The sequence below is a fragment of the Colletotrichum chrysophilum genome, assembly GCF_026319265.1.
Source record: "Colletotrichum chrysophilum strain AFK26 chromosome Unknown scaffold_172, whole genome shotgun sequence".
Taxonomy (NCBI): Eukaryota; Fungi; Ascomycota; class Sordariomycetes; order Glomerellales; family Glomerellaceae; genus Colletotrichum; species Colletotrichum chrysophilum.
In genome coordinates this window covers 61,137-86,580 of record NW_026517459.1, presented here as the reverse complement: position 1 = coordinate 86,580, position 25,444 = coordinate 61,137, and the positions used below count along the sequence as shown (strand labels likewise).

The 25,444-nt window shown below is 55.9% G+C and overlaps 8 protein-coding genes across 8 annotated transcripts; 5 read left to right on the top strand and 3 right to left on the bottom strand.

The window, feature by feature from the left end:
• Nucleotides 1–819: 819 nt before the first annotated feature.
• KPR2 (putative kinetochore protein nuf2) lies at nucleotides 820–2,272 on the top strand (the record flags this gene model as incomplete). Its single annotated transcript, XM_053184997.1, has 2 exons — nucleotides 820–2,094; nucleotides 2,159–2,272. 2 exons carry the CDS (start codon nucleotides 820–822, stop codon nucleotides 2,270–2,272), a joined length of 1,389 nt encoding a protein of 462 aa, XP_053031082.1.
• A 1,318-nt stretch (nucleotides 2,273–3,590) lies between these two features.
• Nucleotides 3,591–6,049, top strand: COL26b_012351 (uncharacterized protein; the record flags this gene model as incomplete). Its single annotated transcript, XM_053184996.1, has 3 exons — nucleotides 3,591–3,630; nucleotides 3,728–3,870; nucleotides 3,929–6,049. The coding sequence occupies 3 exons, from the start codon at nucleotides 3,591–3,593 to the stop codon at nucleotides 6,047–6,049; spliced, it is 2,304 nt and encodes a 767-aa protein (XP_053031081.1).
• Nucleotides 6,050–7,484: 1,435 nt separating this feature from the next.
• Nucleotides 7,485–8,592, top strand: COL26b_012350 (uncharacterized protein; the record flags this gene model as incomplete). Its single annotated transcript, XM_053184995.1, has 3 exons — nucleotides 7,485–7,716; nucleotides 7,808–8,306; nucleotides 8,358–8,592. 3 exons carry the CDS (start codon nucleotides 7,485–7,487, stop codon nucleotides 8,590–8,592), a joined length of 966 nt encoding a protein of 321 aa, XP_053031080.1.
• A 929-nt stretch (nucleotides 8,593–9,521) lies between these two features.
• Nucleotides 9,522–10,557, bottom strand: COL26b_012349 (uncharacterized protein; the record flags this gene model as incomplete). Its single annotated transcript, XM_053184994.1, has 2 exons — nucleotides 9,522–10,244; nucleotides 10,393–10,557. 2 exons carry the CDS (start codon nucleotides 10,555–10,557, stop codon nucleotides 9,522–9,524), a joined length of 888 nt encoding a protein of 295 aa, XP_053031079.1.
• Nucleotides 10,558–11,781: 1,224 nt separating this feature from the next.
• Nucleotides 11,782–12,906, bottom strand: COL26b_012348 (uncharacterized protein; the record flags this gene model as incomplete). The annotated part of the gene is made up of 1 exon (XM_053184993.1): nucleotides 11,782–12,906. One exon carries the CDS (start codon nucleotides 12,904–12,906, stop codon nucleotides 11,782–11,784), a length of 1,125 nt encoding a protein of 374 aa, XP_053031078.1.
• A 3,575-nt stretch (nucleotides 12,907–16,481) lies between these two features.
• Nucleotides 16,482–18,079, top strand: COL26b_012347 (uncharacterized protein; the record flags this gene model as incomplete). The annotated part of the gene is made up of 4 exons (XM_053184992.1): nucleotides 16,482–16,578; nucleotides 17,359–17,774; nucleotides 17,836–17,884; nucleotides 17,949–18,079. 4 exons carry the CDS (start codon nucleotides 16,482–16,484, stop codon nucleotides 18,077–18,079), a joined length of 693 nt encoding a protein of 230 aa, XP_053031077.1.
• Nucleotides 18,080–18,910: 831 nt separating this feature from the next.
• COL26b_012346 (uncharacterized protein) lies at nucleotides 18,911–20,105 on the bottom strand (the record flags this gene model as incomplete). The annotated part of the gene is made up of 4 exons (XM_053184991.1): nucleotides 18,911–19,368; nucleotides 19,436–19,690; nucleotides 19,773–20,006; nucleotides 20,090–20,105. 4 exons carry the CDS (start codon nucleotides 20,103–20,105, stop codon nucleotides 18,911–18,913), a joined length of 963 nt encoding a protein of 320 aa, XP_053031076.1.
• Nucleotides 20,106–24,381: 4,276 nt separating this feature from the next.
• Nucleotides 24,382–25,350, top strand: COL26b_012345 (uncharacterized protein; the record flags this gene model as incomplete). The annotated part of the gene is made up of 2 exons (XM_053184990.1): nucleotides 24,382–25,274; nucleotides 25,320–25,350. 2 exons carry the CDS (start codon nucleotides 24,382–24,384, stop codon nucleotides 25,348–25,350), a joined length of 924 nt encoding a protein of 307 aa, XP_053031075.1.
• Nucleotides 25,351–25,444: the final 94 nt, after the last annotated feature.

Genomic DNA, 25,444 nt, shown 5'->3' with positions numbered 1-25,444 from the left:
TGGTCCGCTTCTTTGTAATAGTCCTCTCCTCGTTCCTGTGCAGCAGCAGCTCTTCGATATCCTGGCGACGCCGGTATTTGCTTGTGAGGGAAGTGACATGCAATATTTGACCGAACCTTGAGCAGTGCTCCAGCAGCAGACTGCGGTTCGGCGTTATCATGCCTGAATGGGAGGAAATCCGCCTCTGGGTATCCGTAGTCTGGCATGCGGTTGTCTCTCTGTTGCTCTCCCACGTTCCGAGTTGATGGAAAGCTTCACAGGCGCAGCTGAGGGTGGTAGTCTCGAGTCATTGCTGGAGAATCGTGCATGTTATGCTTTGCAACAAGGTTTCCTGGTGTTCCGAGCAGCATCTCAACTTGAGACTGTCTCTGCTGGAATGGGCGAATCGGCAATGCGGCGTTGGCAATTCGAACGTTGCGCTGGGCTTCTGGATGCTTGCCAAATTGGAATGTCACTCTTTCCATTCTCACGGCGGGGAGCACTGGACTTTTCCACCAGTTGGCGCCGGGCGGAAAACGTGCACGGAGCATCGGGAATAAGTCGGTTGTAACTTCTCACTGACGCTGTATTACATAAGACGTCACATGACCCCGCCGTCTATCGATAAGGTGTGGTGAGGTTGGCGGAGCAACACGGCGCCCAAAGGACCGTTTCTGTTTACGGTTGCCAATCTAGAATCTTTTGGTACCTCAGCCCAAGAGCCAGTCGCGACAGCCCGATCAACATCAAACTACTTTACCCAAGCAGCGATTGACCTATTTCTTCTTCACAACATCATATCGCATTACTGCCTCTACGCGGGGCTCTCTATCGCCCAAGATGTCGTACAATCCTCGAATGAGCATCATTCCTACCAACCAAACCCAGTCGCGAAACACCCGCAAGAAGGAAGATGAGGCCGACGCGTTCATGCGCCTCCCCGACAAGGAGATTGTCGGCTGCATAACGGACATCGGAATCCCCTTTACTGTCGCCGACCTCCAGAAACCCAACCCTCTCCAGGTCCAGATGATCTTCGAGTGGTTCGCCGAGCTGCTGCTCAATGCCACTCGCGAGACCGTCGAGCCTGCCATGCGCGCTGCCGCCGAGGACATTTGCGGCGAATACTCCGACGTTGTCCCTCCCGACACTCGCAACCTGATGGGCTTCTACGTCTCTCTACGTCGTCTGCTCGCCGAATGCGGAATTAATGATTTCAGCTTCAACGACTTGTACAAGCCGTCGCACGATCGCCTCGTCAAGATCTTCAGCTACCTCATCAACTTCGTGCGCTTCCGCGAGTCGCAAACGAGTGTCATCGACGATCACTTCAACAAGGCCGAGACCACCAAGGCGCGTATCGAGAGCTTGTACTCGGAAAACCAAGAGATGGAGGTGCGCATTGCCGACATGAAGCGCAACCGCAAGGCAATGGAGGCCCAGGTGCGCGAGAAGACGACGCGCAATGAGGAGTTGAAGCAGAGGCTATTGGACCTCCGTCGCAACCAGGAGCGTGTGGCTGCCCGTCTTGAGGACGCCAAGGTCAAGAAGACGGAGCTCACGGCCACTCTGGAGGACAAGACGGCGCAGAAGCTGGCATTGAAGCAGGAGAGCCAGAAGCTGAGGCCATATGTCATGCAGAGCCCTTCTGCGCTACAGTCCAGCTTGACCGAGCTGAGCAACACTCTCAACAGCGAAAAGTCACACATTGACTCACTGGACCGTCGCTCGCGTGCCCTGCAGACCTCGGCCGACTCCTTTGCTGTGGTCTCAACCGATGTGGCGTCCTGCATCAAGATCCTCGACGAAATCGGCGTCGAACTGGCCAAAGAGGAGGAAGAGAACCTCAAGAACGCCAAGCAGCGAGACGCTCTTTCCGAGCGCGGTAACAACGTACGCGAGGTTGAGCGGACCGAGTCTCTGCTATCGAGGCAGCTGGTCAAGTGGAACGAGCGGACTGAGAAGCTCCGTGAACAGAGCTCTGCCAAGGCTCATGAGGCCAAGGAGAAGATGGAGGAGTTGCGCGCAGTTCACCGGAAGCTTACCGAGGAGCGAACGGAGAAGGGCAAAGATATGGAGAGACGGAGAGTTCGCATTGAACAGACGGAGAAAAAGGTACGTTATATGTCACTCTTTTTGTTCAATGACACTATGCAACAGTCTACTGACCCTTTGGCAGATGCTCGATCTCAAGGAGAACATCGAGAATGAGATCCACAGCGCCTACGACGAGTTCCTCAAGATGGACTCCCACATCAAACTGTACATCACCGAGATGGAGCAGGCGATTTGAAGTGAGGGTCTCTTTTTGTCCATGATCAATTTTGCAACGAAGACATGATTTAGAGATACCACGGGCTCGGCGTTTGGGGTTGAGGGCCGTCGATTTACGTACGTGCGAAGGAGGACCACGGATCCAGTACTCTTTGTACATATTTACGTGAAGCATGCAGACCACATGCACACCGTCTGCTATGAAGAATCCTTGTTTTCTGGCCACTCAACATCCCACTGTCCCTCTTGAAAGCGAAACCATCTGCCAAGCACGCGTCTAACCTCGACTGTCCTCCCGGTCCAGCCGCCCTCGTCCCTTTTTGAGCTTCCGCTCAGTATTGGCGCAGGCTCTCTCAAGAGAGAATCAAAATCTTGGTGTCGACCAGCGCCTTTGGGTTCAACGATGATTGGTTTGAAACCAGCGCGTTGAGCTGCCTCCACCAAGATGGCAGCCGAGTTACTGATACCCTGGGCACTCCACTCACTGCTGTCCCTGTGAAGGTCCATGAAGCCGTAGACGAGAAGCAACGGCGGTTTGTCTTTGGCCGACGGCGGGGGCAGATTTGGGGGAGCTGGCGTTGATGAATCTGCAGGAGAGAAGACGGAGAGGTTGGCGCGGAGGTGGGTGACTGTCGGGACGAATATTACACGAATGTGGCGTGCGATAACTTGCTGAAAGATTGGTTTGGCGAAGAGAGGATGAGGAGGGTCTTCGTCGGCGTTCTGGAGTTGTTCTTGGGTGAATTGGCTCTTGATGTCTGCCACGAGGGACAGCATGAATTTCTCTTGGGAGTAACAGATGACGAGCGTTGTCGGATAGATTTGATAGGTCCTGATGTAGTGAAGCAGCTCTGAAGGTGAGGCTGGCGACAAAACCTTGGGCGAAGCCATCCTATGGTGCATTGGGTAGAGGAAGAGGACGATTGTTTTGTGATGATGATGAGGTTTCTGCTTGTGTAAGTGAGTGACATTCTTGAACAAGCACCTCAAGAACGGTGGATGGCTGTTGAATCGGCGCACCAGTGCTGGCTGGGCTGTTTACTTGTGGTGGGGCAGCGCATCTTCAGTGGGTGCGCCCGAACCATCCCGCTGCAGCTGCGGCAAGCTTCTCGCTGGATCGGGCACCTCAGCACGTCAGCCAGGGCAGCCACGTCCGGAGAGACGGGCAGCCTCTCCACTGCCCCTCGCCGCGGTGCACCGTGGTCGTCCGCTCAGCTTTCCAAGCACCAACGTCATTTCATTTCCCTCCCTGCCACTTCGCCAGCTTCCATCTCCAAATCCAACGTCGCCTTCGAAGCTTGACCCTCGAGCTCCGACCTGTCCACCGTTGGCCCGGCATGGAGTCCATAGCGAGGATATCCAGCCTCCTCGAGAGCGGTGCGTACCTTCGCCATCGTCATCGTCGTCGTCGCCAGCGCAGTGTTTCCGTGTCCTCTGCCTCTGTCCTCAGTATGCTAATGACCTATTGGTACAGCTCGAGAGCTCACCCTCGATGCCGCCTCGGCGACGCGCAGCGCCCGCAGCACCGGTCGCCCTCTCGACCGTACACAGATCAAGAAGCTGCTGGACAGTCGAAATGAGCGCGAGGTTCTCGACGGCCTCCGTCGCGTACTCTCCGTACGAAACCTCCCCGCCGGCTGCAGTCCAGGCCAAGACTAACTTCGCCCACCATCAGATGATGTATCGTGGCCAGAAGACCTTACCCTTCTTCTCCTCCGTCGTCAAGAATGTTGCTTCGCCGAACATCGAGATCAAGAAGCTGGTCTACATATACCTCATCCACCATGCCGAGCAAGAGCCCGACCTCGCCCTCCTCTCCATCAACACCATACAGAAATCCCTCTCCGACACGAACCCCCAGGTCCGCGCTCTCGCTCTCAAGACCATGTCTGGTATCCGAGTTCCCGTCATCAGCCAAATCGTGTCCCTTGCGATCAAGAAGGGCGTCGCAGACATGAGCCCCTTCGTGCGCCGAGCCGCTGCTCTCTCGATCCCCAAGTGCTATCGTCTCGACCCAACCCAGTTACCCCAACTCCTCGACTATTTGACCACCCTACTTGGCGACAAGCAGTACTTCGTCGCAGGTGCAGCGGTATCGGCTTTCCTCGAGGTTTGCCCCGAACGGATCGATCTCATCCACCAACATTACCGCGCCTTGGTCAAGAAGATTGTGGATATGGACGAATGGAGCCAGCTGGCAACGTTGCGGATGATGACCTACTACGCCAGAAAATGTTTCCCGAGGCGGACGCGCAGTGTAAAGACTCAGGAGAAGACGGCGGACCTGGGCGACTTCTACGGCGAGACTACAGAGGATTCAGGAGATGAACAGCAAGTCGTGGTGCTGGACCCGGATCTCGCCATGCTCCTCAATGGAATCAAGCCTCTGCTTCAAAGCAGAAACTCGGCAGTCGTGATAGCTGTAACAAGATGCTATGTCGACATCGGGACGCCAGATTATGTCAAAATCTCCATCGGTCCATTGGTGGCACTCCTGAGGGGTGCGCAGGATATCCAGCAGGTCGCACTTTACAACATCGTCTCAGTCTGCTTGACAAGGCCGACTGATTTCGTCAAGTACGCCAGCCACTTTCTCGTCAGGGCTACGGACCCAGCGCAGGTGTGGGAGCTCAAGTTGGAAATCCTCACGCTCATCTTCCCGCACGCACCACCCCACATCAAGAGCTTAATCTTGAACGAGCTCGAGCACTTCTCAGGGTCCACGAACAAGGCATTGGTGCGAGAGGCAGTGCGTGCCATCGGACGATGCGCCCAAACCGACTCATCTACGGCGCCTCGTTGCCTACGGTTACTACTGGGCCAGATCACAAGCTTGGACGGCACCTTGGCGGCAGAGTCTTTGACCGTGATTCGACACTTGATCCAGCAAGACCCTCAGGGGCACGTTGGCACTGTCGTGCGGTTGGCAAAGAATCTGGACTCGGCAACAGACCCTCAGGCCCGCGCAACAATCATCTGGCTGGTGGGCGAGTTTTCGGGTCTCAAGGGCGAGGATAATATTGCTGCCGACGTGCTGAGAATTCTCGTCAAGGATTTCGCCAGTGAATCGGAGGCAGCAAAAGGACAGATCTTGCTTCTGGCGGCGAAGGTCTACCTGCACCACCTTAATCGACTGAACGAGAACAAGAGCGAAGACGAAGCGGCTGTCCCGAGTCAAGACGACCACCCGGTCGCCAAGCTGTGGGACTATGTACTGCTGCTGGTGCGATACGATACTTCTTACGACCTTCGCGATCGCGCTCGCATGTATCGGGCCCTTCTGTCTGTACCGCAGCTTGCCACATTGATGCTACTGGCTCCGAAGCCAGCCCCTCAGGCCCCCAGCCCGTCGGAAACGCGCAAGGGGTTCATGCTTGGGTCATCGACGCTTGTGCTGGCAGGTGGGGGTGGAATCCATGGTTTGCGCGGTTATGATGCACTACCCGAGTGGGTGGCGGAAGGCTCGGAGCCAGACAGACGGTTGCGCGACACGGAGGCGGCGCCAACAGCTTACGGCGAAGAGAAGAGTGTGCCAGCGAGTCAAATGCTCGATAGCGCTGTCAAGGCGGCACCGACAAAAACAAACGGTCTCGGAGAGGGCGTTGGGGGGAAGAGCTTGGACGATTGGCTCGCGGAGGGAGACGACGATGAAGAAGAGGAAGAAGAGTCTGAGAGCGAAGAAGATAGTGACGAGGAAGATGAGGAGGAAGACGACGACGACGAAGATGAAGATGAAGACGATGAGGAGGAGAGCGATAGTGACGACGGCGAAGGGGACAAGCTTGTCAAATCATGACAGCATTCAACACCAAACATACATTCATCCCTAGAGACCTCGCCTCACACTAGGTGAGCATACAAAATATGCAAAGCATTATTCTCCAAGAGTATGCCTCTTTCTTCGGGTTTCAACGGTGACCGCCAATGATCAGCTAGGAACACGCTGTGTATGTCTGCCCCAGCAACAGCAGATCTCACATAAGCCGGGTGCAGTAAACTCCGCGTGCCTTCTTAGAAATTCGGCGGGATTGATTATGCCGATAATCTAGATGCTGTGTTACAGCGCTACGGGGTTTGCTCCGGGGGCCATTAATAGTCTAGCCACGCGGGCGACAGGCATTTTCAACGACTCGCATGGACAACCGAGATTTCTCGGTTAGGGACTCGGGAGGCGCCCCCAAAAGACATCGCTTAACTCGTGTAGTTCGGTTAGCGATCGAAAGACGCGGACGAGTGGACACAACGCGGGCTCGGCCAAGGCGCTAGAGTGGGCTAAGACACGGGGTGTTGGTCTTGCGAATCTCCACTGGGACCCCGTGCCGGTGTCTTGAACTTGACCCGACTTGCTGTCTTTCCATGTTGCCTCTCGACGGGTGAAGATGAGCCGCAAACGGGGATATCTTTTGGAAGAGCTGGGGGTTTGGCTTGCGGAGAAAACGAATCGAAGAGAGAAGAAGAGATGTCTCAGTATGCTCATCACCCTCTAGCGTCTCTGCCACGACTTATATGCCACATGCGACATGACATTCCCAAGCCATCTTTCTCACTGGATAAGCGCACTTCCAAGGGCCATTGGATAGGTGTGTCCAATGGGCAATCAAGTACCGTCTACGGGCGCATTGCTTTCCCATTCGAGAAGGCCAGCGGGTCCTCGGGAAGCAGACTGACATCTTGGCTCTAGGCTTAGCGCCTCCCGTTCGCCGCACCTTGATTTCAATGATTCGTCTGTCTAGCGGACCGCAAATACTCGCGTGGCTCGGTTTTCTCGTTCCCGTCATCGAAGCCCAGGCAGGCACGCAGGCCCGTCAGCACTCGGGCAGCGGCCGTTTGAAGGGTTGGTTTATCCAGATCCACCTCACTGCCCCGGTCAACGGAGGAAGAGAGGGTGCGCAGTGATGATTCCGTGCACACATATATGTAGATCCTGCGCGCCCATGGTTGCTTACACTGCTGCGTCTCGTTCGTTTCATCTCTGCATCTGCACCTGGTTTCGTTTGGACCCTTGATCTCCGTTCTTCTCATTGTCGATTTCATACATACATAATTTGACTCGGTCCCTGCTCCGCGGAAGACTACAGACAAGGCCATTTGCAGCATTCCGAAGACGAGTAATAGAATCGACAGGCTGCTTGTGAGCGGCTCGCTCTGCGCCGTATACGTTTTGGGGCGATTTTTAGTCACCGAAAGCAGAACACGATAGGGATTTTCGATTAGAAGTAAACACCGCCAACATGTCGACAAACAGCACAGGGGCTGGTCGCCGCTTCAAGGAGTGCACCGAAGTCTCGGGCCTCTGTCCCGTTGACATGACGGTTCTTTCCTATTACCCAAACCTTGGTGCCAACATCTTTTTCGCGGTGGCCTTTGGTCTTGTCGTATTGACATCAGCCTTCCTCGGCATACGGAAGCGAACCTGGTCTTTCATGGCACTCGTCACGGGCGGTTGTGTCCTGGAAACAGTCGGTACGAGCTTCAATCATCCCATGTTTCGTCCGGCGAACACAAACACCTGCCCCAAGCTTCTTCCATCGCGAGACTAACAAGGACGATCCAGGCTACGTCGGTCGTGTGCTCCTCCACGAGAACCCCTGGAACAAGGACGCCTTCCAGATGCAAATCTGCACCATCATCCTCGGCCCGACCTTCATCTGCGCAGGAATCTACCTCATCCTCAAGCACGTCTCCGCAAACCTCAACCCAGCCCTCTCACGAATCCGGCCCCACCTCTATCCGCTCATCTTCCTCCCGGCCGATCTGACTTGCCTCGTGATCCAGGCGATTGGAGGAGGGCTGGCCGCCGCCGCAGGGCAGACGAACAAGTCTCTGCTGGACGGTGGCAACCGCGCCATCATCGCGGGCATCGTTCTGCAGGTTGTGGTGTTGATGGCTTTTGGTGCTGCCGGCGCAGACTACTTCATTCGCGTGAGGAGATGGGCGCGGGACCCTGACACGGATCCCTCGGAGCTCACGCTCTGGAACCAGAAGAAGTTTAGGATGTTCATCTTCAGCATCATCGGGGCATACGCCTGCGTCATGATTCGTTGCATCTACCGGTGAGTTTACAACGTTGACATGAAGGGATATGGATACTGACGGCGAGACAGTATCGCTGAGATGGCAGGCGGATGGGGCAACCACATCATGCAAGACGAGATCTCGTTCATGATCCTCGACGGCGGACTCGTCCTCGTTTGCGTGTCCCTGTTGACGATCTTCCACCCTGGTGTCTTCTTCCCGGCGATGGCCAACGCGCGCAAGGTTGAGGTGAGCGAGAAGAGCCAAACTACCACAACGACGCCGGAAGGCACAAAGGTTGAATCCGGACGAGAGTCGGCATGAAAATGTCAGCTCGGTTTGGAGCGTCGAGAGAGCATCTTGGTTTGATAGATAAGGATGAAGTCCCATCTCAAATGGCAACGTCCAAATAGGGATGATACATTAGATTCGATCAGAATCGTTAGAAGTGCGTTTACCAGCACTGATTGAACTTCAATGGTTTATGTTCATTCCAGCCCATGCTATCCGATTCTTTGATGGTTTGATGCCTGTGCCTCGGGGTTGCCTCCCGTCGTCTTTGATACTAAGGACTTTCTGCCGGGCTTTTGCTCCTTTGATTGAGCACTCGAGACAACACCTTTTTGTACATCTCAATGATCTCGAAATCAACAAACTGTTCAAGACTAGAATTTGCCACAAGTCTCTGCGCTGTTCAGCTAGGTCCATATACTTCTCTTTTCATGTCGTTTAATCATAGGTATATCCAACACTCCGGTCCATGGACAATCACCCACCACATCGCACAACACAACCATGTGCTACGCGAACGTAATTCTCCATATTTGCAGCATCTGCAATACTCGGGCCGCCAAGCCCTCTGGCAAACTTGAAAAATGCCCCGCAGCTCCGGCTTCTGGACCCCACTGCGGTGTCCTCCGTGGCCCGACCCCTGATCCGGACCCCGCCGACCCGGCGCTCAACCCCTCCGGTCTGGAATTCGAAGCGTTGAAGGTCGCACCCGGGTATACTCTGATCGATGCAAGCCATAGACGCCCCAAGCCGAAGCTTTACACTTGCGAGCTGTGTCTCGATCATCTCGGCCCCGAGGAGGCGAAAGCAAGGGCGCAGTGGTGGCGCAAGGAGCAAAGATCTGTTTTGAAAGGGGGGAAAAGAGTCACTCCTGGACCATCAACGGCTGGCTGGGCCGACGTTCTTCGCAAGTAACATCCAATCTCTCTATTCTTCAATTTTCTAACAGCGAAACTGGCCAATCATGACTTTTCACCTCCAAGGTATCGGTAAACGACCGAGAAATCTCGCCCCTTACACCTCTCCTCCGCCTCTGCAGAAGCGTACACCTCCGTCGCGCGGTCAGCGAGCTCCAACTTCGCCCCGGCCTCCTTGGCAGCGACAACAGCAAGCCCAAGGTCCTTCTTCATCAGCCCAATCCCAAAACCGCCCTTGTAATCTCTCCCCGCCGGGCTTCCCTCGACGACGCCCTTGACAGGATTGTTCACCTCGCTGGGCCAGCACTTGCCCGTGCTGACGTTGATCACGCCCGCAAGCACTTTCGGATCGAGTCCCCACTTGATACCGAGATTCATCGCTTCGGCAGTGGCGATGTTGTTGATCGCCAGCAGATAATTGTTCGCCAGCTTCGCGGAGAGACCGGTTGCCTGCGGTCCGCAGTGCAGCACGCGCCGGCCCATGCGGAGAAGGACGGGCTCGATGCGCGCGAGATGGGATTCTTCGCAGCCGAGCATGAACGTCAGAGTGCCGGCCGTGGCGCCAACGACGCCGCCCGACATGGGGGCGTCGACGAAGATGCCCGACGGCTGTGCTGCTGCGACGGAGGCGGCGACTTCGCGGGAGGACGAGGGGTCGATTGTGGAGCAGTCTATGAAGATGCGTGGACGAGAGGGGAGGTCTGTGAGGATAGACTTGTAAACTGATTTTACGTGGGATGGTTCTGGTAGAACTGTTATAACGGTGTCCTGGGTTTGTTAGTTTTGCCTCGCTGCAAGACGTTTGACAAGAAGACCAAAGAAAAACACACCATCCGGCCAAGACGGGAGAATAAGCATTGCCAGTGACATATTTGAAACGCCAAAAAACGAGATTCATGTGGAAGAGCCAACGTACTGCTTCTGTCGAGGCATCCCTCGCGCTGTCCACAATGGCAACCTTGGCGCCGCCAGTCTGCGACTGTCCCATCTCCTTAGCCAGGTTCGAGACAGCGTCCTTGTTGATATCGAAGATGCGGATCTCATCTTTGGTGCTCAACTTTGACTGGAGGTTCTTGGCCATTTGATAACCCTAAGTAGTTCAGTCAATTGCTGGGTTCGGTCAAGATGCCATAACGTGGAAGCCGTCGGGAATCTCACCATCTGCCCCAAGCCGATGAAGCCATAACTATCCAAGCGACGCGGCGTGGTCGCAAACCCACGCCGTTGGGCAACTCGGAGGGTCCGTAGCGAGCTCGAACGCATCTTTCAAATAGCAAACACGTCAAGTAAAGTGAATAGAGTCGAGTGGTAATTCCGAGAGACTTGAAAACGGCAGTGCATAGAAACAAAAAGTCCAATCCCCCCTCCACGATCGAGCTCGCGCGGCTAGACGAGGCGCATTCCAACCGAGCTACCCCAAGCTCCTCATACTGCGGGGAGGGTTACGCTTATCCGGGGAGCCGGCCATTGCCGGTGTTAGCCACCAGTGTGACGAGACGAGAGGTGCGCGCGGATGACCTTGGCCCGACCCGAGACCATGATGTTGTACACCCAAACGGCCCCTGCCCCTCCTCCCCCATGCATGAGGTGGCGTCAGCGGCCCCGGATTGGAGAAAAAGAGGGACCCGACCGAGAAAGCTTCGAGACACCGACGACGGTGTAGTTGGCCTGCCTGGCATCTTTTTTTTTTTTTTGGCGCTCGGCCAGGGATACGCGGATGAGCTCAGTGAGAACTGATCAATTCGAGAACAATGGATTCGATTCATCTGTAAACCGGTGCTTACTGCGAATGAGCGAGTACATCCAACTGGACAACGCCGAAACATCACGATACCTAAGACAACTCGACATCTGTACATCCCTCCATGCTCGTGCGCAAACAAAGCAAGCACCAGAACGATACATCGATTACAATACCCGTCAATCCTGAACCGTGACTCGCCCTCCGTGTCGCCTTTTCGCCCAGAAGGCGCTTCCAATATACACATAGTTTGTCCCCACATCAACAATTCCCGAGTAAAAGAAAGCCGGCCTGGGTCTGTCCCCGAGGCTCTATTTGGGTATGAGTGAAAGAAAGGCAATAAGCGATGTTAAAAATTGTGCCACCAGGTCTGCCATCCCAGCAACATCCCAAGAGCAACCGGAAACTCCGTTGCTCCGTTGGCCAGACCACCCGACTCATCCAAATGCTACTCAATTTTGAAAGCCGCCCCAGAATGTGTCCTCAATATTTACGAGGATACCTTAGAACGAACCGGTAAAGTAAGAAAATGCACTATGGATACTGTTAGCATCGATCGTATCGCTAGTGAAGCACCATAAGAACGTACCCAACGGCCACTGATAGCGCGGTCATGCCAAACAGAGCGCGCTTGCGCATGCCCTGCTTCTTGATTTGGACCTGGGCGGCCTCTTGTGTTTTGGCCTTCTTTGAGCGAGGCTCTTCCGCAGCGGCAGCCACACCATCCTTCTTCTCATCCTCGTCGTCCCCTGTTGAAATTTGCTCGGCTCCACGCTTGCCCTTCTTGTTGCCGCCTTCTTGTTTCGCGGCCTCGACCATCTGTCTAGCCTCGGCAATCATACGAGCCGTCTCCTCAGCGCTAGGGGGCTGAGAGCTCATCAGAGGAAGCTCGAGTGAGACGGAGGTGGTCTTCTTCTCGTTCCCATCCTCATCTGTCTTGACGTCCTGGTCAACGAAGACCTTAGCCTTGGGCTCCTCCTCTCTCGGGTCGAGTACAACTGCAGGCTCTGCCTCAACAGTCTTGATAATAGTTTCAACCTCGGCCTCTGCGTTCTTGTCCTCGCTGATGACACCGTTGATTTCGAGCTTAGTGGTAGAGAGGGCGGGCGTTGTCTCGCGGGGCTCGACCGAGTCGGCCTTCGCCCTGCGCTTCCGAGGCGATCTGGTAGGTCTAGGGATAACCGTCTTGGTTGGGCTGGCCGAGCGGCGGGATCTGCGGAGGGTTGTGGGAGTGGCAGGAGGAGCCAGGCTGGGAGTCGGCTTCACGAACTCGAACTTGGGGGGTGCGGTGATCTTCTTGGGCGGGCTATCAGGAGTATTGGAGACAGAGATGTTGACGGGGTCGAGTAGAGCGCGAATCCAGGGCAGGATGCGATACTCCTCAGCCAGGGTAAGGGCGTGCTCAGGAGGAATCCAAACGTTGCCAGCAGTCTCCTCGGGGCTCGTAGTCGCGAGGGACTTGATGTACTTTCGTTCAGCCTCCTCCTCGGAAGCCTCGGCGTAAGGGAAGGTGGCCTTGAACATGCCGGTAGCAGATACGAAGCCGTCATGACTTCTCCGCATAAGGAAGTAGCTGTTAGGGCTCGACTTGAAGATACCAGAGACGATACCCTTGGGAAGGGGGGCGCGCAGGTGAGCGTAATCGAAGACGCCGAGGGCACCACTGTCGCCATCCGGAACGTTAACCATCTTGGCTGTCAGCTGGGTCTGGCCGAGTCGGCGACGCGAAACGAGGTCCTTGTCTGCGAGGGTGTGAGCAAAAGTCCACGGGGGGCGCGATCGACAGGGCATCCTACAAGGGGGCACATCGTCGAGCAATAGAGGATTGTGCTTGGTTGGCAGATGCCTCTCAACGGCAGGAGCTGTGGCCGAAGGCATTTTGAGGTGAGAATGGGATGCGCGCGCGTCGACGGAATTGGTGATTAAAGGCGAGTAGTTGGGGTAGTTGCGATGTGCGCGTCAGGGCAACCGAGGGGTGATTGCTCGGATGGCGTATGTCGGGAATCGGTCAGGGTTGATCGGAGGAGACGGGAAAGGACTAAAGGTGAATCGGCGCGTCAGTCTGAGCACCTTGTATGGTACGTTGGGCGCGCGAAAAAAGCGGCGATGGTGTCGCTTACGGGACTCGTTGGGAGCTGGCGAGACGTGACGGGTAGACCTGTCGCGTAAAATAGTTGCAGGGGTGGAGATGATGTCAATGAAAAGGATTAGAATTGGTTTGTATAGCAAGCAAACGGGAGCAGAGTCCCGGCGAAGGGTGAGAAAACTCAAAGGGCGACGGATGTGTCTCAAAAGGATGGGTGATGGAGGGAGAAAAAAAAGGGTAGACGGAGGAGAATGAGGAGATGGGCGCGAGACGAGAAGAGAAGAAGTGTGGATGGGCAGGCGCGCGCGCGCAAATTGGACCTGCTGGAGCAGCAACGACCGACGGGAAGGAGGAGCGATGGCAGCGGCAGCGGCAGCACCAGCGACAGTGGGTAGCACTTGCAGCAAGCACTTGCGCCAGCTGCTGCGATCGATAGCTCCGACAATGATTCGGGGGGCAGTGGGAGGGTCCAGCAGTCCTCTGTTCATTGGGTTAATTTGGGTGAAAAGGGTCCTAGCAGCAGTTGGGGGGCATAGGGGGCTCGCAAGGTGAATGGGCTGAAGCGTCCCGATGAAGAAGACACGAGCAAACGCGACATAGGAAGATACTTCCTTTCTTGATGTATTTTGCATGCGAAAACTATGTACTAGCCTACTGCACCTGCCTACCACCTTGGGAGACCACCTCCTCCCTCCCCCCCCTTGTGCTTTCCCCAGAGAGGGTGCATGCAAAACGGTAAGGCGCGCTTCGAGAAAAAAAGAAGAGAAAAAAGTCGTCCCCTGAGCAAACCAGGAGTGAAATCACCAGATGCGACGGTCCCCTTCTCTCCTTTCCCGTTGCGTGACCCCTGGCAAGACTGGTCTTTTCTTCCATTGGCAGGCCGCTGTGATCGTCTCGAAGGTTTCTCTGGTTGAGCACACGTTGCCTCAGTTTTAGGCTAGAGTCGTCGCAAAGTCGCAGAGCCGAACCTTTTCCTCTCTCATTCTCTGAGGCTCCAGTCGCAGACCTCTGCTGGTCCCTGCTTCTTGCTCAGCGCTCTCGCGAAATTCCCAACATTCTCGTCGCGTACGCGCAAAGCTCAGAGCATCCCGGGAACCGTTCGCAGCAAGAAGCGGGGGGAAGAGCCACAGTGCAAGGGGCTGTCGGTGGCTTCATCGCGGATATGAGGGTCACACGCCCAACATGGATTGTCCCTCTCCTTGCCGCACACTCTTCGTCGCAACCAGACGAGCAGCGGCCATCTCCAGGACTAAGCTTCGAGCAGTGAGGAGAGCCTCTCAGACCACAGGCGCGGGGGTTACCTTAGCACCCATAGCTACTAAATCGAGCTCATGAGGTAGGCTGCTGCAACGGGCCAACCACGTCACTCCAAGTCATCCAACTACCACGTTGCTGTCTGTCACCGTTGATGTGCGACCAACCGATCAGTGAATGACAAGGCGAAGGCACCCTCTCGGAAACAAAGGACGATCTAGCGATGCGGGTAAATGCCTGAAGCTCTCACCATACCCAGATCGGAGCTTCAAGGGGCCGGACACAGGGCCCAAATGGAGGCGGCGGCGCTGGCTGGGCAACGAACATGAGAAGCCAAGCCGTCATCTCTGTGTTGCTACCAATAGCTCCAGACTACAGAAATACTCCTTCTTGGGTGTCTATCTGGCAATTGCGGTCAGATGGCGATGACACGGATGATGATGCAGGCGAGAATGATTTACATCTCAGAGGCAGAGGGGATACGTAGCAGTTATGCAATGTGCATAAAATAGGCATGCATTCGTGATGCGTGGAGAGATAAGATACGAAGAGCCTCTCGGTCTGCATTCACAAGCTGCAGGTTCATGTCAACCACCAGAACACCCCCGCATCCTGGTGGCTGATGGATGGACTTCCGCAAGCCACATGGTTCTCCTCCTCCGCCATGCGTTGTTCATGTCTAGGAATTGTCAAGCTCATGCTCATGCTCATACTCAGGAACCCCAGGAACGGCGGCAGGTCGGCAGAATGTCAATGTCGGCACCGGCCTCCTGATTGCGGCTGGCCAGGCACCGGACTCGGTCGCAGACGGCACGGGAGCGAGCGAATTACCTGAGGACCCTGCCCCTCATGAGCTGCAGTCGTCCAGACCGCTCCTCCAAAGACCTTGGCCAATATCGACGAATGGCCCCCTCTGCCCCTCCACGCCGCATCGAGATTGGCCGTCAATGACACCCATGAGGGGCAGATTGCTACGCAGAAAGGTACTCTGTACCGTCCTGCAGTCTCAACGGCCATCATGGAGGGGCAGTGGCCAGATGTGCCTGTGTTGGGTATTGCCTCTTAACAAAACCTCCATCCAGACACCACCTACACCTAGGCCATGGATGCCGATGATACCAGAAGCAAGATGCGGCAAGCACGAAGGCAATCGTGATCCTCTTCTTCTCCTGTTTACGCAGCACACTACCACGCCTCAACACCTGCTGGCAGATGCAAACGAGGACCTATTCTGTGGACGGTATCCGTAGGTAGGTGGGAAAAGTGCCTGGTTTCGTGTGTGAAGTTCCATGCTGTTCCAGATGTCGGCCAATCAATGCAGGCCGAACCCCACCATCGCTTTCGGCCAATGGCAGAGCTCGTTTCGTCTAGTGTAGGCGGTCCTGGCTCCACAATCCACAGCACAGAGCCCCACATCCAGCGCCCACAGCCCGCCGGTTGGCCTGTCCGCGGCCAGTCCTTCAGGTCACTGCTGGGCCTGGGCCGGGAGCCGTGAGGGGCAACCTCAGCAAAAGCATTGGAGGAGGATGAGGAAGCGTCCAGGTCTAGCTGGTCGCTGAGGTGGTCTGGTCGACTGGACGCATCGAATGGAAGGAAGCGGTGACCTGCTTGCCGTAGCGTGCCACGCCTGACCCCCGAGTACCTGCCTCCGGGTTCCAGCCTCCAACCTCCAGCAAAGCTACTACCTTGCCTTGCCTTGCCTTGCCGTGCCTTGCCTGCCTTACCTTAACTCATCAACCGACCCTGAACCTAAACTTCTCCTCCAGAGTGAACATCGTCACAGATCTCTCATCTCAGCTTACGCACCGCCTTTCTCTCTGCTGCTGCTGCCGTTGTTCGATATCCAGAGCCTCTTCCAGCACCGCCAATACCCAACACATTCAACTCTCTCATCCAAAGCTCTCACCGATACCCCACCATTAAGATGGCTTCCCACGAGCAAGAGGACACCATGCCTGAGGAGACTCAGGGCTACAAGCTCTCCCAGCCCAAGCAGAGTCTCGCTGAATACCAGAAGATGGGTGAGTCCTGATTCCCTTTCAGTATGATTTGTGTCGTGTCTTTATCTCCATTGTCTGCCTTTACCTTTGCCACATCATGCTCTGAGTGGACGACACAGCTGGGGATGGGTCCTTTGTGTGTGCCCCTCACCTCACCTCTGCACCTTTGTTAGAGATCGGTGTGTGCCAGAAGAGAGCTCCCAGAGCTCCTCACTCACCTCGGTGACAGCAAGTGCTCATGCTATTCAGGCACTGAATACGTGCAAAACACCATCATGAGCTCCAAGTTGGGCAAGACCACCCAGGACAGGAGCTCCTCCTGCCTGTCCAGCTACTGCCAGCACCTCACCACACATCCTTCACCATCACATCACTCCCATCAAACCTGCTTCTCATCACCAGTGGCCTCCTTCACCTTTGTGTTTGGGTAGTTGCTGTACTGCACAAAAAACAAAACACAAAAACACAAGCAATATCAACGCGATATGGAGAGACTGTACGAGGGTATGCGCCAGGTTATGCGGCGCCAAAACCGCCATAACGCCTTGCAGCATCGCAACTCCATTGAAGTGCCTCCGGCGCCCCTCAACACCCCATCTGAGTCTCGCGCCCAGTCTCCAGCCCTTGCTGCAGCTGGTGGTGGTATATCAGAGCTTGCCTCCTTGGAAAGCCAACTTCACCGAGCCAGAGCCCTCTCACGACCTGTGCCCCCCAATCCTCCCAACTCCCCCAAATCCCAGCCGCAGCAGCAACGGCAAGACCCAGCCCTCATCCGGGACTTCTACACCTCACCCAACGCAGTGCTAGCAGCTCATGGAGTCAATGTTGATACATACGAGCTTGGAGACTTTGACCAAGAAGATGGAGAAATCACCCCGACTAACGCGGCAACAGACCAGAACGATGAGTCTCTCCAGCGCTACAAGGAGTCCCTCGGCCTCGGCGGCGGCAAGGACCTCTCTGACCCCAGCGATCCCCGTGTCTGCATCATCCTCTCCCTGACCATGGAGTCCCCCGGCCGCGAACCCGTCACCATCGACCTGTCCGCCCCCGGCTCCGAAGCCAGCCTGAAGGACAAACCCTTCAAGATCAAGGAGGGTGCCAAGTTCACCATGGTTGCCACCTTCAAAGTCCAGCACGAGATTCTCAGCGGTCTCCAGTACGTCCAGGTCGTCAAGCGTAAGGGAATCAAGGTCAGCAAGGACTCTGAGATGCTGGTAAGTTTTCCCTCCCCGTTCACGAGCGGCTCTGATTGATGATGACTGACCCCCCTCGCAGGGTAGCTATGCTCCCAACACCGACAAGCAGACCACCTACACCAAGCGCTGTAGGCTTCCCCCTCCTTAACGGCTCACTTTTGTTTTTGAACCCAGTTGGCTGACAATCCATAGTCCAAGAGGAGGACGCCCCCTCCGGCATGCTCGCCCGTGGCCACTACAACGCCATCTCCAGCTTCGTCGACGACGACAAGAAGACCCATTTGACTTTCGAGTGGTCTTTCGACATCGCCAAGGACTGGTAGACGGGATGAGGCATCCTGATTCGCTCATTTTCACTCTCCTACTCGAACGTTGATGAAAGGGGCAGCAAGTCTTGTCTCGCCCAGCCATGGCCACGGCCCCGCGACGGTCTTGAGAATGCCGTGTCGAGTTCGAAGAAGCGACGATGATTTTAGAGACCGTGTTCAGCGAGCTGGATGATCCATCCGTCTGCGCAGGCGACTACTCCCCAGGACCTGCCATCTGTTCCAACCTGGGGTACCTGGGAGGACGGAGGCCCTCCCTCCCCATCACTCACTCAAGTTACAAATGCAAAAGAAAAAAACAAAGACATACACACAACGCGCCAATGTCCTTTCACTAGGAGAGAAAAACAACACACATGCAACCTTCCAGGGGGGATGGACGGATGGGAAAGTTGCTAAATTTTTGCTTCCACCTTATACAGGTCTGGCACACATGAAGTCACGAATCACACAAAAGATTGGTCGGTAGATGGCAGATAGTTCCAGTCTCATCAGCTTGGGATCCTAACTTGTTTCCGAGCGGAATACAAATCCATTGGATCGTCATCATATCATTGTGTCCCTCTTCTTCTATGTGTCTAGCCCCTTTTGGCTTGTCAAAAAGACAGGTCTAGCAACTAACCAGCTGTATGTGTATGTCTTTCTGACGTGGGGTCGAGTGAGTCTTTGTCACAAGGCCGTTGTGCTATATCGTCATGGTTCATTGGAAGTTTACGTGTGCTTCCCAAGGCAGCTACCACCGTTGGTTGGTGGTGGTGATGGTGGTGGTCCTGTGCGACAATCCAATCGTGTTGTTGCCGTCTTCCACCTTGGAGGCTTGTGGTACTACTACAGGAAGTAGTCAGGCAGCGAGTTTCCATCTGCCTGCTTCTCTCCGCCAGGCTGCATGTCCTTGTGCTGGTCGTTCTCTGGAGCCGCCGCAAAGACGTTGAAGAACCTCTCGCCCGTGTCGCTAACCTCCAGTACACTAGCCATATTGCCACACCTGTAGCAGTAGTTGGGCGCGCTCCAGACCGTGCTCAGCCGGTCATCGTACAGGACCTGGAAGCCCTCCTGACACAGCTGGTGGGCCCTGAGGATGTGATCCATGTTGTTTACCGCCAGGAACTTCTTGACTACTTGCGCGCCAAAGGTGTAGCCTGCCCCGCGGGGGCTGAGGGAAAACTCGTCTCGCTCGGGGTCTGGATCGGACCATACAAGGTCAGCCATGGGGCCTTCGTGTGGAATCTCGCGGAAGCGGTCGATGATGACGATTTGGTCGATCGAGTGGATGGACGGGGATAGGCCTGTACGCAACAATAAGTCAGCATGCTGAAGCCATGGAGTAGGCGGTCGAGTTATGGGGACACATACCGCCATGGACACAAAAGATCTTGTCGTTGATGACGACACTCAGGGTCAGGAAGTCAAACATGTCGGTAAAATAGTGCCATACATTGGCATTGCCGTATTTCCTGGAGCACTCGGTGTAGAAGCCGTATGATTGGGTGACGCCGCGAGATTCATGGTTGCCTCGGATCAAATGAACGCGATTGGGGTATCGAAGTTTCAAGCACACAAGCAAAGAAATGGTCTCGACGCTGAACATGCCACGGTCGACGTAGTCTCCTGAAGGGGGGCAGGGACTGTCAGTCGTACTCTTGACCAATACTTTTGCCGATTTTCTTCCAAGTCGTAACACAAGACTCACCTAGGAACAGATAGTTGGTGTCTGGGCACCATCCGCCAATCTTGAATATTTCAATCAGGTCGTAGAACTGGCCGTGGATATCGCCGACGACGGTAACGGGGGCGCGGACGTGAACGACGTTGCTCTCGCGCATGAGCAGCTCCTTGGTCTTGGCGCATATGGCCTCGATGACGGACTCGGCGAGGAGCTCCCTCTTGTATAAGCGCGAGATACACTCGTCGAGGTCGACGGAAGCTATTGTGACGCGACGATAGTCAGCCGCGGGTGGTTCCTCGTGACCGGGCATGCATGACGCAGCCAGGTGGTCGGAGGCTTACCTGGAAGACCGGGCATCGCGATGGTATGTTATGCGATAGGTATTGCAAGGGCGTCAACGTCGCTAGGGGAGGAAAGGATGTTGAAAAGTTGTCGCTACCAAGCGAGCAAGTGTTGGGTGCGGGTGCGGTACGGGTGCAGCAGCGAAGGCCGCTCACGAAGCGGGTCGGCGGTGACCACTTCTACTCCAGGCGCGGGCAATGTGTGGTGAGAGGCTTCGTGGTTGTGTGAACATGATCGAGAAGGACGAGTCTTTACATGGACAGAGGTGCGCGGCGGCGGCGGCGTCGACGAGGGGCGGTTGCGTTGTGGGCGGTTCGAGGTGGACGGCGGCGGGGGGTATATACGTAGACGCGGGGGATGGGTTGCCCACGATGCCTGTCGTCCGTCTCGTCAAACCTTGGACGGTGGTCTCGTCAGTGGTCCACGCGAGGAGAAGGGAGCGACGAAAAGGAGGGCGCGTTTACGAGGAGGAGGATGGCCGCGGGAGAAAACGAGGTTGTCGTGACTGGTCGGTGTCCCTGACTTTTTTTTTTCCCCCGTTGGTCTTTAGACGGGCGACAGCAGCGGCTGCAGAAGCAAGGACGTCATGCTGTGAAAGACGGGCAACCATGCAATTCAATCCACCATCTCAAATTGGCAGCAGAGGGCAGGCAGCTTGGGAGCTCGGACCTGGCTGAGAAATGCGAATCCAGACGAAGGGGAACAGCCCGTACCTGAGTTGACCTGAGTATCGCTTACGTACACCCGGCATTATTAGGGGCCATGTCCGCTGCAAGCCCCTGGCAGAAGACGCTGAGGAATTTCTTGGCCAGGGAAGCCTGGCTTCAAACGTCACCTCAGTCACCTGCCAGTCCTTCCATCCATTTGGTGCAATCAGATGCTGGAACGCAGGATTGGCCCGGGGCATAATTATAAAGAAGCGTCCATCCCCCCTCCACTTCCCTCTCCCTCAACGCAGCCGCCTGCCCTCGTTCTCCTTCTCTCTCGCACACTCTCTACCCTTGTCAACCTCTGTCGCCTGGATTCGCGCCCGTGTTATTGTTGCCATTGTCGTCGCCAACAGCAGAGCGAAAACTGCCCCGGTTTGATCAGCTGGTCCCGACAAGCGTTTTCGCCCGCGTCTGCTACGTCTGCATCTGTGTCTGCTGAGGGCGGATTTGCGGTCACCTTTCCTTGCTTTTCCCCTCGTCCCGAGCACCACACTATCCATATCTGCCGCAAAGCATCGCGTTGCGTACGGCTGCCAACGATCTTGGCTCCCAGGGAAATCACAGCACCTGGCATCGGCAGAATCTCATATCTGCCGTGGATTGGAAAACATTGCTCACTATTACGTTTCCTTTGTCTTTGCTCCCAGCTTCAACCTCCCGGATCGTCTTCATGTCCTCTGCCCCTGCTACAGCTGCGAACTGTCGCGCGACGCTGAGCACGCGTTTCCTTTTCAGGGTCCAGACTGGTCTAGAAATATCTACATCTGTTTCATCATCCTGCTCATGAGATCGAGGAAGCTGTCATCGCAGCCGCGGGCTAGCCTGACATGCCTGCGCTCGAACGCGACGCGGCATCCAAATAGTCTCGCTTTCCATCTTTCTAGTTTTCATAGTGCCGTCCTGCTCCCAAATTGCTCTCCAGGCACCGTGTTCTGCCCTTTCATCCAATGCGACAGATGTTATGCCTTACTCTGTGCTTGGCCATTACCCGAGATCTCTCTCACGGAGTCTGCTACTGCTACTAGCAAGACAAGCCCTGTCGCGCTGATGGCTGGCTACATATGCATGATAGAGACATACCTTCGCCAGCAGCCTGTCACCTGAATGGTTCTGTCCGGGTGCCTGTCATACCACCCGGGGATGGGGCTGACGGCAACCGTGGGAAGACAAGGCCATATACTTCCTCCCTGGCCGTGTCACTACTGTATCTTCCCGCCGCCCGCCCATCTTGCTGTGTCAGATTGAGCGCTGCGTGCGACAAAGGCACCTATCTGACTGGACTGGCTGCCTTGAGCGATGGAAAAAGGAAGCATGACCGGGCCGATGTATTTCCGGTTCGCTCCTTTCAGCCCGCTCAGCCCAGCCTTTCCCTCAGGTTGCCTCGGAAGCTGTTGCCGCTGGGCGGTGGTGGGTGGTGCGGCGCTGTGCCTCACCGGATAGGTACCCAGCCCCACTTTGCGCCTGAGCCTGGGCGCGCAACCTTGAACTTTGGTCAACTTCGTCGCGCTTCTCCTGTGCCCTCATCCTTGTATCGCATCGCCATGCCATCGCGTGTGTGATATCGCGGCTCTCTACCACTCGTCTGGCTCTCGCGACTGCATGAGTGAGGTCATCGCTGGACTGAGTCTGCCGCGCCTGCTCGTCACCATAGACCATTGAGGAGGGACCGTCTGCCATGAGGTGATGCGCCGTCGCAGTCAGCACCAGCGCATTCCCTCGACTACACCTCTGAATGGCCTCATCCCACCCTCTCGACGTATATTAACTTGGTGCTGAGCTCTACGAGACATCCCTTTTTGGAAATAGCCTCTCATACGCACAACCTTACAGACTTCAACCATAAGTTCTCGGCCCTCTGATCATAACTGGTCTACGTTACCTATCGCGGCACCGATCGAGGTTGGCTTCCCCCCTCCAAAAAGTTGTTGCTGACTTCATCCTCACCGTTCCAAGCGCTAGACTCACTCGATTTCTGGAACATACGCCAATCGTGCTGAAGCACCTGCTCACGCGTTCTCAGTCGGCACCTCAGTTGGGCGCATTGTTGTGTCTTGGGTGCGACTGTCTTTGTTTTTGGAGGCATAGCAGAGTCGTGACTCAGTTTCTGTCTCTGGAGTCGAATTCTGCGTTGTGTTCTACAGAGAGTTTTGAACATAAATCATCCTTCATCATCAACTAAGGCCTCAGTGGCCCTCGCCGGCACGCCACTCGACACCCATCCGACGAGGCTTCATCAGCAATGGCAGACTTCGCGCCAGGTATGGGACCAGCTACGAAAGAGCCCAGCTGCATTAACTGTGGCGGCGTTGGACATTGGGCCGTCGCGTGTCCCGAACCCGTCAGAGCCAAGCCAGCGTACGTTCATCAATCGGTCCATACTGCGCCGTAACTGCTCGGGCAAAGACTGACTCAAAGACAGGGGATTGACCCGCAAGCCCTCGACCGGCCATGACCACGGCCGAGGCAGCGATGCCCAGCACGGCGGCCGAAGATCGGGTCCGGTGGTCACAAAGTATGCTCCACCCGGCGGCAATCCGATCGTCACTCGCTACGCACCCCCGCCCAGCCAACCCCATGCTACGGCTCCTCCGTATCCCGGTCCCCCGCAGCCATACCCGTCTTATCCACCTCCCCCGGGTGGCTATGCACCTCCCCCACCCCCGAGCAGCTATCCCAGCTACTCTCAGTATGCATCGCCGCCCCCTCCACCTCCACCGCCATCTGCTTCCTATCCACCACCGCCTGGCCCTCCCGGCCCTCCAGGACCTCCTGCGCCGTTCCAGTATGGAGCTTCTGGGCAGTATGGGGCTCCTCCTCTCCCGGGACCTCCAGGGCCGCCTCGGCCTCCTCCTCCGTCTTATCAGCCGCCTAGTTATCCTCCTGGCTCGGCGTACCCCCCTTACGCACCCCCTGGATATCAGAGCAGTCCTCCGCCACCTCCGGGCGGCCAGTACCCTCCGCCGGGTGGAAGCTACTCCTCCTCCAACTATGGGCCTCCTCCTCCTCAACCGCCCTACAGATCTCAGCCACCTCCCCCTCCTCCGCCATACGCCCAGCCCTACGCGCCTCCTGATCGTGGATACGGACCATCGCCGCCTCTGCCCGTCCCTCCTAGGGGTCCTCCATTACCACACGGGCTGCCACCCATTCCCCCCACGCCTCAAAGAAACCACCCGCCACGGGATCGAAACAACCAGAATCGCCATGGAAAAATCAACCGCCAGGACCGCCGACAAGATCGTGGTCGTCGCAATAAGCATAACAACCAATCCAAAAGGGACCCATCGCAGTCTCAGCCAAAGCATGGCGCCAAAGACGCCACCAGGGAAGGCAACAACAATAACAACTCTGAAGTGGCCGAGCCAACCCCAACACCAAAGGCTGACCATGCGAAACCCGCAATCACTGCCAGCGATACGCCAGAAAGCCGGCATGCACCCACGGTGTCAGAGCATGGCGTCGACGAGGAAGACGACTGGAAGTGGGAAGAAGAAATGATATTCAAAGAACCAAACAAAACACACCAGCCAGACCCCATCGCCAAACCTCTCCCCGGGCCGTATGAGTATCATGATAACATCATGCTCCCTCCGACTTGGAATGCGACGTGTGTCCTTTCCGAATTTGTGAAAGAGAACAATCTGGAAGAGTTTTCGCGGCCGATTCGAGAGACCGAGTACTTCGCCGCCCTCAGGCACGACCCGGTGTTTTGGAAGCCAGCGCCTGACGCCGGAAAGCTCAAGAAACCCGAAGTCAGAGAACGTATCAGCACGTTCAAATCGTCACGCCTTCCAGGATTTCCGTCCCTGCCGCCAAAGCCGCCGACCCCGGAGAATCGAGACCATCGACATCTGAACGACCGCAAGCGCGCCTGGGATGACTCCCCGTATAAACAGTCCCGTGGAGGAGGTACGCATGACAGTGACTCTCAGCAGAGCCGCTACAAGAGGCAGAAGGGCGAGGGACAGGGAGCATACGAGAATGCGTCGCCTCACAACCGACGAGGACGGGAAGACAGCAGAACAATCGACCGGTACCGAAGCCAAAGATCAGAGCGTACGGAGCATGAATCCAGCGATACCCATCTCAATTCTGTGGACAGCAGAGAGGCTGGGTCTGCCGTGCGCGAAAGAGAAGGGTACGTTGCCCGCCAGGATTCGGGCTACTACAGCTCTCGCCAAGTGCGTGGGCGACAAGAGTCCTCCAACGGCTTCCATGACCGGAGGCCGACAACTCCAACATTTCCTGGGACACCCGACAGCCGTCCACCCAGCAGGCAAGGATCTCACCATTCGTGGCGCCGGGGATCTCATAGCAGTCACGCCGACTCGCGCCCGGCATCCAGACAATCCATGGCTTCGGGCGCCTCTCCTGGCGGCGAAGATTCAGACTTGGATGACCTTGAGGCCGAACTCTTGGGAATCTCGACGAAGACGAAGGGCGGAAAGGAAGGCAAACAAGGTGATGGTGGTGCGTTCAAGATTCGCAAGAAAGTCCCCAAAGTCGACTCTGCATACAGGTACGTCAAGTTCAAAATCTACTTTACGTAACATCAGCTGACCAGGTACATAGCCGGCGATGGTGATATTCACTATAACCCCCTTTTATTCATCATCATAGTCATGGGCATGGGTTGCAAATCAT